Source organism: Gopherus evgoodei, unplaced genomic scaffold (genome assembly GCF_007399415.2).
Source record: "Gopherus evgoodei ecotype Sinaloan lineage unplaced genomic scaffold, rGopEvg1_v1.p scaffold_63_arrow_ctg1, whole genome shotgun sequence".
Taxonomy (NCBI): domain Eukaryota; kingdom Metazoa; phylum Chordata; order Testudines; family Testudinidae; genus Gopherus; species Gopherus evgoodei.
In genome coordinates, this window is record NW_022060084.1 from 499,150 (window position 1) to 511,325 (window position 12,176).

At 44.4% G+C, this 12,176-nt stretch overlaps 1 protein-coding gene across 1 annotated transcript in view; it reads right to left on the reverse strand.

Moving 5' to 3' along the window:
• LOC115643589 (E3 ubiquitin-protein ligase TRIM71-like) overlaps positions 1 to 6,338 on the reverse strand; it is a 39,106-nt gene extending 32,768 nt beyond the window's left edge. The window contains exon 1 of the mRNA XM_030547602.1: positions 5,616 to 6,338. Within this exon, the coding sequence (XP_030403462.1) occupies positions 5,616 to 6,338 (723 nt within the window). The remainder of the gene's footprint in view (positions 1 to 5,615) is intronic.
• Positions 6,339 to 12,176: the final 5,838 nt, after the last annotated feature.

Consider the following 12,176-nt stretch of genomic DNA (forward strand, 5'->3'; position numbering starts at 1 on the left):
CTTCTGGGAAGAAGCTGGAATTAGGAATAAGAAACTGTACATTGTAAGTTAGTTACAGAATTTAAAGATTAGCCTGTCCACGTTTTTAAGACAAATGGAATCATGTTGGTTAATAAACCTAAACTAAATCCCAAACCCACATTCACTCCAGAGTGAAACTCTGTATATGCCATATCCTGTATTTATTCACTACCAGTACCTGTTTGCATGTTTGCATTCCATCCAGGGAGCGTCACTCAGCCCCACTCCCAGCCTGGGCCCAGGCCCCAGATGCCGCCCCATACCTGGGGCCCCAGTCTCGGCTCTGCTCCCACCTGCAGCCGCAGGCCCTTACCCCATTCGTGTCCCCCCTCTTCCCCAGAGCCATGATCCCACTTCTCGCCCCAGCTTGGAGGGAGTGAGGGAGCGCAGACGGGGTGGGATGGGGACATGAGGAAAAAAAGTTGGGGACCGCTGTTCTAAAGTGATATATCAATAGGCTTTGCAATCTAGATTTAATTACAAGAGAAAGAGAATCAGTGGGGGACCACCACTTAATATGACCATGCTTACTCCAGCTCCACCATCCTTTCTTAAAGTTAAGCTTTTAAAAAAAAATCTACTCTCCCCCTCAAAGACCTCAACATATGTTCACTCTGCAATGAAGATGGCTAGACAGTGAAAGGCAGCTGGAGGAGGATAGAGTGCAGCCAACTTCAAGATGACCTGCTAGAATCTTCTAAACCACCAGGTCTCAAATTGTGAGTCGAGACCCCAAAGTGGGTTGCAACCCCCTTTGAATGGGTTTGCCAGGACTGGCTTAAACTTGCTTCAGCCCTTGACAGCAGGACTCAGGTTGCAGCCCCCTGGCCTGGGGTTGAAGCCTTGAGCTTCAGCTTTCCTCCCCACTCCCTGGGGCTTTGGTCCTCCCACCCACCCAGGGCAGTGGGGCTTGGGTGGACTCAGGCTTCAGTCCCCACACCTGGGGTCAGTAAGTAATTTTTGTTGTCAGAAGGGGGTCACGGTGCAATGAAGTTTGAGAATCCCTGCTCTAAGCACAAGTTGGAAAAGGCAAAAAGTGCATTACTCTTTTGGAGACAACTTCAGTTTTATTTCTTTTACCTTCATACAACATAATGCAACATATTAAGAGGCACTTTAGCTGCACTAGTTATTTTATTTATCTGAGCGTTAGCGTCTGCATACACCCCAGTGTACTCGCAAAGAATCAGAGGGCCAGCCTGTCCCCTTCGTTACCATAAGTGTAAGGAATCCAGATCTATCTGGGTGACGGAAGGGAGCTCTGTGGGTAGAAGCACAGCACCATGCCCACTGACAGCCAATTCCACAGTGAATTAGAGAGTCAGAAAACTGACTGCCATCATTTATTATTCACAGTCTCCTTCTCTGAACCTAGCCCCAAGGTTCAGGGCCAGCAGCCAACTTTCCTATCCCTCGCTTGTTTTTGGTGGTGTTTATTTTGCTTCCCCACCCCACCAAACAGGGCTCCCTGTGCCCAATAAATCTAATGGACTGTGATAACTGTAGCTCAGAATAAGGTTTTGTATTGATTCTAATCAGGAAGGATTAAGATCCAGACAAACACAGATTTTGCACCAACACAGCAGAGATTCCAGTTTTTTCTTCCAGTAGAAAGATACATATAAGGGTTCTCTTTCAAGCAGACAAATATGTACTAAATTTGTAGAGACCCACATATAAAAGACCATCCTAATCTGCTGCCCCACACACAGGGTGACAAGACAGCAAGGGTGAAAAATCAGGATAGTGGGGGGGGGGTAATAGGAGTCTATATAAGAAAAAGACCCAACAATTGGGACTGTCCCTGTAAAATCGGGATATCTGGTCACCCCACCCCCACTTCCCATTTCTGGAGTACCAGACTGAAATCGGAAGGGTTTGGATCATGATTATTGGAAATCATATACATTTTAAAAAACTATGACTAATCTTGGATTAGTAAAAACACAATCTGTAGAAGGATAAGAAGTTAATCTTCCATTACAGAAGAGCATTCTATCATGACAAAATGTATTCATTTTATCTCATTTTTAAGTACAGAATTATGTTTTATGTTTGCCTCAGACAAGTTTCAAAAGATTTCAAGTTCTCCCCCACTCAACCACATCCCCTGAAACCAAACATATGTAGCTTTGCAAAAAGTTCTGTTACTGGGTGTAACATTTCGGGGTGCCTTCCACTTAAATTGTTATTTTCTTGTTTTTAAAAACCATAAGGGCAGGAAGCATAAGATTTTTTTCCCCTCTTTGAAACTTCATTTTTTGCCCCCTTGAAGATACACAGATAATGAAAGGACAGGGGCAGATTGCCACATTGTAATTTAACGGATAGGATTTTGGAATGACCTCTGAGCCATGGTAGCATTATTAACTGCTGCCCATTCATCCACGGTTGCTCAATTTAAGAACAAATATTTTGTGAATATAGCCTCAGAGATAAACGGCCATCTTGTTCGGGGCGGGTAGTGTAGAGAAGGAAAATTGGAGATAAAGATACCCTTTTCTTCCTAAATTAATGAAAAATAATCATACTAATAATTAGGGTTCACATGAAGTATTTTTACTGGATTTACTGCTTGATTTTGTAATTATTACTAGGCTGTTCTGTTCTAAAGATAGTTAAGGAATAAGTGATTTTCTTTTTAAATATTCTCCACTTTGTTAAAGTACTACACTTAGGAAGAGGGCAAAAATTAAATGTACAACTACAAAATGGGAAATAATTGGTTAGGCAGTAGTCCTGCTGAAAAGGATGTGGGGGATACAGTGGATCACAAATTGAATGAGTTAACAACATGAAGCTGCAAAAAAGGCTAAATCTCATTTTAAAGTGCACTACCAACAATACTGTATGTAAGACATGGGAGGGAATTGTTAATTCTACTCAGCATAGGTGAGGCCTCAGCTGGAGTACCGCATCCAGTTCTGGGCGCCACACTTTAGGAAAGATGTGGGCAAATTGGATTGTCCAGAGGAGAACAATAACAATTATGAAAAGTTCAGAAAACCTGGCCTAGGAGGATAGGTTACAAAACTGGGCACATTTAGTCTTGAGAAAAAATGACAGAGGGAACCTGATACCAGTCTTTAAATATGTTAAGGACTGTTACAAAGAGGATGATGATCAATTGCTGTCCATGTCCACTGAAGGTAAGATGAGAAGTAATGGGCTTAATCTGCAGCAAGGGAGATTTAGGTTCGATATTAGGAAAAACTTTAACTATAAGGATACTTAGGTTCTGGAACAGGCTTACAAAGGGAAGCTGTAGAATCTCCATCACTGGAGGTTTTTAAAAACCAGTTGAATAAACATTTGTCAGGGATGGTCTAGGTTTACTTAGTCGTGTCTCTGCACAGGGGCCAGATTGATGATCTCTTGAAGTCCAGTCTGGCCTTAGATTTTATGATTCTATATACCAGGGGAGGGGAAGAGAGAGAATATGGCCCTGAAAGTTTACACTTATGAGATATTTGGCAGTTAGTACCACTGTTAAGTCATAAACAAGTGGTAAAGCTGGGTTTGTAGGTCCTTAACATTTTCAATGGAGCAATCAGACTATATTGATTTTTAAAATATATTATATGCGTGTAAAATATGAGAAGGTGCTGAGTTTGTTGGTGGAGATCATTTATTCAGGTGATTAGTTTACCTTATTGGCACTATAGAAGAAAGTATCCAATTGTGAGCTACATTCAAATCTTCTTCAAATACCAGTGTCAGGGTTCCTTCCCCACTCTCAACTCTGGGGTACAGATGTGGGGACCCACATGAAAGATCCCCTAGACTGATTTCTACCAGCTTAGGTTAAAACTTCCCCAAGGCACAAATTCTCCCTTGTATTTAGGTAAATGATGCCACCACCTAGTGATTCAAACAAACATTTCGGGAGGACCACTTGGAGCCCTATCTCCCCTCTAATATCTTCCCCCCACAGCCCTACACCCCCTTTCCTGGGGAAGCTTGAGAATAAACAAGATGAACACAGACCAATCACCTTGGGTTTTTAGGACACCAAAAAAAAACCAATCAGATTCTTAAAAAACAGAGCTTTCTTAAAAAGAAAAAAGGTATAACAAGCACCTCATGTCAAATAACTATTACTGGGTTTTATTTCACAGAGCATCTTATTCCCAGAGCAGATATTAAGATGTTCTCCTCTGAGAACAAGGGTTTGTAAAAGAGATCCAAGACCAAGTTAGATATCCTAAACAACATATAACTAACTGCACATATCATCTCATCACTGGGACATCAATTATCAATTTACTGTCATTCCATTCAGAGTATTTTGATATGAAAAAAAAATTGGAAAAAAGTATATGATACCTCATCCCTTCAAGCCAGCTTACCATGTATTCCAAAATTCTGATCAGCTATAAACTTGAGATTCAGGGACCCTTTAAGACTCTGTTTCTAATTTCACTATATGTGCTTTCAAGTTTTAGTGGAATCTGTTACTCAAACTATTTAAGCCTATAAAAGCAGTGTGTGCTGTGGAAAGCATATGTTCCCCACCCGCTCCCCAACCACCCCTCTCCTCCACAAAAAAGTAAATGAGACAAGGTGGGTGAGAAGTTGAGCCAATAAAAACTCTCTCTCACCTTCTGTCTCTAATATCCTGGGACCCACAGGGCTACAACAACACTGCATTTTTTTTAAATGATAACACATTCCCCAACTCACAGGTCTGACCAGAAGGCAGATTCACAATTACACTCTTTGTTTATGTGTACTAATTTCCCCACCACAAACACAAAAATTTAAAAAATGCACCACCATCTTCTGAAGGAAGCAATGGACCCCATGACAACTTTTCACCTACTTTTAGGTTAGGAAAAATAGATGTTAGATCCTAAAGTCAATACTTCTTCCTCTGAAATAGAAACCTTTACAATCCCAAGTGAACTGTTGAGAACATTGGTGGGACTTTTAGTGGTTCAGCGCCAATGAGACTGTAATAGTTTACAGCTAGCGCTCTTACACAAATCAAACCACCCTCATGGGGACTAGAAACAACTGACACCAAATGGAAGTAGAAGGGTTAGATCTCCTCTCTCCCCCGCCCTTTGCTCAAGGCAGGAGGGGGCAGTTGAGACGGGAACCTCCCGAACAGGACAGTCGAAAGCAAACCAGCAATTCTCCCTGTCAACCAGGACTCAAGTTCTTCCTCAGAAACCTAAGGCTCACCCGGCTTTCAGGCCCATCCCGAACTGCTGGTTCTGAATGCAAAGATGCTCTCGGAGTTTGCCGTAGCCAGCGTTACACAAGAGACACTTTGCTCTTCCACTCCTGATTCTGATGGGAAATCCGCCCCGGGGTATTTGCAAGGGCTAACGGCGATCGCCAGCCTAAGGGAGAGGAGAGGGGACCCGCCGGCTGGGGCGAGCCCTGGCCGGGTACAGGCGGAGGGAACCCGGCGCCCCGCAAGGGCACCCAGCGGGGAGAAGGGCGAGCGGGCGGGCGGCCGGCGCACACCTGAGCCCGGCGGGGGTAGGTTCGAAGGCAGCTCCCCGAGAGCAGGGGGGCAGGAGGGGGCCAGGGCGAGCGGGAAGGAAGAGGCAGCCCCGAGTTGCCAAGGCGCCGGCAGGGCTCACCTCGTCAGTGTGATGCTGGCAGTAGCTGGCCCCGTCCGAGAAGGCGAAGATTCCGTCGGGCGCTGCGGCGGCGGCGGCGGCGGCGGCGGCGGCGGGTGTCCGGGCGGCTGGCTCGGGGTCGGGAGCCCGGCCGAAGCGCTCGATGACGTGGTCCATGGTGCGGCTGACGCCCCGCGGCGCCTGCATGTAGCTGGCGCCCAGGAGCTCCGGCCAGTCCAGGCAGCTGAAGGTGGCAGCGTTGCCCTCGTTCCAGGAGCTGCAGGAGGGCTCGTCCTGCCGGGTTTGCGGCCACCCGAGCAGCAGCGGGGCCAGGACGCCCCCGCCGTAGGGAGTCGGGGCCGGGGCCGGGGCCGGGGCCGGGGAGGCCGCAGAGGTGGAGGCGGGGGACGAGTCCCTGCTGGACCAACGCTCCCGCTGCTGCAGCGGGAGGGGAGTGGGGCTCCCGCCGCTGTGGTTCTGCTCCTCGGCGACGGCCTCCACCGCCTCCTGCAGCTTGCCCATGAGGAAGCTGGAGGAGGGCAGCTCCGGGAGCGTCGCCTTCTGCTCGCAGCGGGGGCAACGCAGCTCGGGCGCGGGGAACGCGGCCCCGGCTGGGCGCTGCGCCTCCAGGCACTGGCAGCAGACGGCATGCAGGCAGGGCAGGATCTGCGGGCGGCGAGTCGGGCCGCACAGCTCCTGGCATAGCGGGCAACGCGGAAAGTCCTCCTCGGAAGACGAAGCCATTTGCAAGCGGCCTGGCTGCCGGGGGAGGCGGGCGCGGGGCAGGCGCCCCAGCAGCAGGGACTCGTGCAGAAGCCGAGCTGCGAATCACTTCCTGGCACCGACGATTAGACCGTGTCCGCGGGCAGCCGGATCCTCGGAGCGCCCAGCGCCCGGGATCGTGTCCAGTTTGCTGCTGCGCAACAGATTCTGCCCGGCCGCCTCTACTTCGCGCCCGGGAGCGCCCTGGCCGCAGTGTAGCAGAGTCTGCGTGTCCCCCCCTACCCCGGTGGGCTCTTCGACAACGTGATGGCCACGTGCCTCTTCCAGTGGCTGGCGCTACTCCTGCCCCTCCTCCAGTGTGAACGTGAGGCGTGGGTGCAAGGATTCTAGGATTAGTATTTAAGAACTCGTTAAGCAGAGAAGTAAATACACCAAACTAGCCTTAATGTAATATGTAGATTGCAAAAGACAGAAAGAAATAAAGAAATAAAAGGTTTGGTGTTTTAACCAAACTCTCCAAAGGCAAGAAATTCTAAGAGTTAAACTTGCTGCTTCACTCTTAGCTCAGCTAGATTGCTTGTCCTCCGTAGATATGGTGTGCTTGAGTGCACCAGACATGAAAAGATACATGGTGCTTTACATATAGTAAGGGAAAGAGCAAATACCGCAGAGGTTTTAAAACATGAAAAGGAGGTAGGGTTAGAGTTAGAAATGAGCTACAAAGCCAGAAAGGGTACAAATCTATAAATGAAAATGTTAGGAAAGTGCTGAAACTGTCAAAATCTGACATAAACAGGGTATGAAATAAACAGCTAAAAGGCAAATGCTAATAAAATAAATGAGCAAAATAGGAAAGAGAAAAACAGGGTAAACAGATTGTATGTCGTTCAGCCTCATCTTTTAGCTCTGTCCTGCAAATATTTATGCACGCTTTCCTTTTGTGCCAAGAAGTAAGCATATGTTTAAGTATTTGGAGAACAGGGGCTTTGCTCTGTATGGTCCTGGATGCTGCAAAGAGATTTGCAAAGGAGAAGGACCTTCTCTCTTGCACAGTCTCATGACAAGAGTGGGACTCCTTGAGAACATAAAAGTCCACGCATACAGATCAGATAAGAGTTTCCACCAGCTTCCTCAGTGGATCTTGTCAGCTTCTTCATTTGGAAATAATCATCTAATCAGACAGAATTTCCAAGGTGGACTATTTCCATGTACAGCTCACACCCATGCTTTGCACATTGATACTAGTTGGTTTTTTCAGCTAACAAACTTGAACAAAGGAATTTTGCCCCTTCCTCCTCCAAGTGCCTCTAATAGGGTCCCAGTGTTACACACACATTCTGTAAACTCCTCAACACTTACAAGGTCCACTGCATTTGTGCTAAACCTTCTAATCCTTACAGCACAGTTTCTTCCTGTTTCAGCAACAGAGCATGTAAACTGCTGTAAACAATTAGCTACCTACAGGGTTTCTTAGGCCACAATCATCACCTGCAGAGCTGAACACCTACAATTTATTTTAAATTGAAATTCTATCTCCTCCTTACCCATTAAAGATCAGAGCAAGGTGCTTCTTTTGATTAAGGGTTGGTTCTTATTTTGAGTACAAAAAATTATTGAAGTAAAGCTAAACTTAGTTTTGCATTTAACTCTAAAAGTGGTGATATCCACACTCCAGTATTAGCTAACTGATCATTCATATACACCTCATCTATCTTTAACTGTGTAATTAATAGTTTAATGGATTTTTTTGCTGAGCATGCTTGCCCCCCAATTTTTGAATCAGCAACCTTTTGTTACATTAAAAAACATTTCTTCCTCCAATGTGTTAAATCATTTACTGTTCACTAAAACCATCATCTTGCAAAAGTGGATGTAATAGTCTAAAGGTGATGGCTGCAGCTTAAGAACTTCCACTTTCCTGGGTCGAAAGCTGGAATGGAAACATTTTTCTATTAATTTTTTCATAGAAAGATAATTAAAATTTGCTTATGAAAATTGTCCTAATTTTCAGGCCATATTCTCATTCGCTTCTGCTATCATAAGGGTATCTCCCCTTACCCTTATCAAGATCATTTTCATGAAAATTAAATCTCTGAGGAGCCATCTGCTTCTGATGCTGGTTTGGTATCTGAACTCGTAATTCAGATCCAGTCCTCACAAAGCCTTACTACTGTAACTAAAGATTATTTGCTAATAAGCCTTTGCTGCACTGTACCACTGGTTTGACATCAGTCATGGTGAAACTAAGAGAATTAAGCAGGAGAACATATTAACATTTAAAAACTGATGTCCCCCTTTCTTGTAGGTGTCCCTACTAATGAAGAGTGTAGAGTGAAAGAACAGATAGAATAGCATTCTTTCAGTAGAATCTTTCTTCTATGAGGCATCAGCAGATTTCTATAAAGTTTGAATTTTCCTTTCTGAATGAGATTAAAGCATGCCCATTCACAGTGCCTTATATGTGAACTGCTTTTACCCTTCTAATTGTGGAGGTGGTGCATTGTGTAGCTTGGATGCCAGGATCTACTACTGTGTAATCATAGACTCATAGACTCTAGGACTGGAAGGGACCTCGAGAGGTCATCGAGTCCAGTCCCCTGCCCTCATGGCAGGACCAAATACTGTCTAGACCATCCCCGATAGACATTTATCTAACCTACTCTTAAATATCTCCAGCGATGGAGATTCCACAACTTCCCTAGGCAATCTATTCCAGTGTTTGACTACCCTGACAGTTAGGAACTTTTTCCTAATGTCCAGCCTAATTCTCCCTTGCTGCAGTTTAAGCCCATTGCTTCTTGTTCTATCATTGGAGGCTAAGGTGAACAAGTTTTCTCCCTCCTCCTGATGACACCCTTTTAGATACCTGAAAACTGCTATCAGGTCCCCTCTCAGTCTTCTCCTTTCCAAACTAAACAAACCCAATTCCTTCAGCCTTCCTTCATAGGTCATGTTCTCAAGACCTTTAATCATTCTTGTTGCTCTTCTCTGGACCCTCTCCAATTTCTCCACATCTTTCTTGAAATGCGGTGCCCAGAACTGGACACAATACTCCAGTTGAGGCCTAACCAGCGCAGAGTAAAGCGGAAGAATGACTTCTCGTGTCTTGTTTACAACACACCTGTTAATGCATCCCAGAATCATGTTTGCTTTTTTTGCAACAGTATCACACTGTTCACTCATATTAAGCTTGTGGTCCACTATGACCCCTAGATCTCTTTCTGCCATACTCCTTCCTAGACAGTCTCTTCCCATTCTGTATGTGTGAAACTGATTGTTCCTTCCTAAGTGGAGCACTTTGCATTTATCTTTATTGAACTTCATCCTGTTTACCTCAGACCATTTCTGCAATTTGTCCAGATCGTTTTGAATTTTGACCCTGTCCTCCAAAGCAGTTGCAATCCCTCCCAGTTTGGTATCGTCCGCAAACTTAATAAGCGTACTTTCTATGCCAACATCTAAATCATTGATGAAGATATTGAACAGAACCGGTCCCAAAACAGACCCCTGCGGAACCCCACTTGTTATACCTTTCCAGCAGGATTGGGAGCCATTAACAATTACTCTCTGAGTACGGTTATCCAGCCAGTTATGCACCCACCTTATAGTAGCCTCATCTAAATTGTACTTTCCTAGCTTATCTATAAGAATATCATGCGAAACTGTATCAAATGCCTTACTAAAGTCTAGGTATATCACATCCACCGCTTCTCCCTTATCCACAAGGCTCGTTATCCTATCAAAGAACGCTATCAGATTAGTTTGACATGATTTGTTCTTTACAAATCCATGCTGGCTATTCCCTATCATATTCCGTATAATCGGCCTGTACTTGGTATTAACATATTAGCCAGAGTTCCCATAAGCATTCCAGCACAAACCTGCATTAGAGAAGTAATTTCTGCACTTCTGAACTAGCAATTTCTGTATTAATCTCTTCTGTGCTGTAATTGGTACTGCCATTGCCAGCATTTTAAAAGATCTTTTCCATAAGAATAGTCATTTAAAAAACAAAGCAAAATCCAGATCTATCCAAAGCTCTCCCAAGAACATCTCTGTTTTATTTTTGATGTCTTTAGCTCTGAAAGTGTATGGATAATGGTGTCCTTTGAAGAGTTATCTTACTCCTAGGCTGGAATTGGAACAAGATTGTATACCCTCAAAATAATAAATCGACAAGAAATCCCTGATTGTCTTGTTGGGGTATGAGGCCCTACAGTATATTGCAAGTTACCTGAAGCATGGAGTGTGTGGAGGGGATGTGGATGGGAAATGTAGTGCTTCTGTACAAGCTGTTCTGACCATCTTTAGTTCATGGGGACGCCTGAAGACTTTTTCTTCCAAGAATAAGATGAGAAACATAGAGCTCTATGAAACTGCATTCTTGAGAGACTTTTGTGTTTGGCTGCAAATGTTAAGTCAGTGGTAGCTGTAAATTTTAAAAAAATAGAAAATCCTATCAAAAAGGGCTTTGTGACTATCTGTGTTTCTGTTAGAAGGCCTTTGGCCCTTAAGTGAGCTAGAAGTTTTAATGAAGCATCTTGTTTGTTTTCAAGGAGCTGAATGTCTTTTAAATAAAAAATAAATAGTTTGTGAGAACCTAGCTCTTGTCGGGGTTGTCTCCATCTCTTTTTCTCTTTTTTCCAGTTGTTGCCTGTGGTCTGCTTCTTTGATTTGTTCTTCCACCTCCATTTGTGCCTTAGAAGTCATGGTTCCTGTTTTCTTGTGTTGGGGTGCCCTCTGGTGTTTATTATCTGAACTGCAGGTTCTCTGTTGCCTCCTGGGGTCTCCCTAGCAACAGTGCCTTTTTTTTTCTCTAGCTAATCTTTTAAATGTAAAGTAAACCAGAAAAACCACTTTATTTGCACGTGTATTGTGCTGGGTACTTGACTCTCAATCAGAGTGCTATTGTCTGACAAAAGACCCTTTGTCACAGCTTGATAGTTCCTTCCTTAATATGCAAGCTACTGCCAGGAGAGAACAGAAAAAAAAATTCTCTCTGGTTCCTTTTAAAACCAAACCCTCTCTGCTTAAAAGCCCCTAGCAGAGAAAAGAAAAATATAATATTCCTACTGGCTTCTGGATTCTATCTTTCCCACAACACTGCACACCATGTCATAACATTTCTTCCCAGATCTGGACCTTAACGTCCAAAATATGGGTGTTAGCATGAAAACCTCCAAGCTTAGTTACCAGCTTGGACCTGGTAATTGCTGCCACCAGCCAGGAATTATACAGGGCCTAGTTCACTGTGGTCTCCCCAAAATCTTCCCTGAGGGACCCTAAGACTCAGATTCCTTGAATCTCACAACAAAGGGGAATAAACCATTTCCCTTCCCCCTCTGCCCCTCCAGGTGTTCCCCCCCTGGGTTCCTGGAGAGATATACAGAACCAAGCTCCGTGAATCTAAACAGAGGGATTCCACCCTCCCTGTTTCAAGTCTTTGAAACACAAGCACTCAGAGAGCTAACCTCTCTCCCCCCTCACCCAGAGGGTATGCAAAGTCAGGCTTAGTAAATTTAACACAAAGAGATTTTCCCCCTGACTTCTTCCTCCCACCAATTCCATGGTGAGCTGCAGACTCAATTCCCTGGAGTCCCCACTAAAGAAAAACTCCAATAGGTCTTAAAAAGAAAGCTTTATATAAAAAAGAAAGAAAAATACATTAAAAATATTCTCTGTAATAAGGTGACAATATACAGGGTCAATTGCTTAAAAGAAAAAAGAACAGCCTTATTCAAAAAGAATACAATTTAACACATTCCAGCAACTACACACACGTAAATACAAAAAAAACAATATAAACCTATTGTCTTACTATCCTTATACTTACAACTTGGAAACAGAAGATTAGAAAGC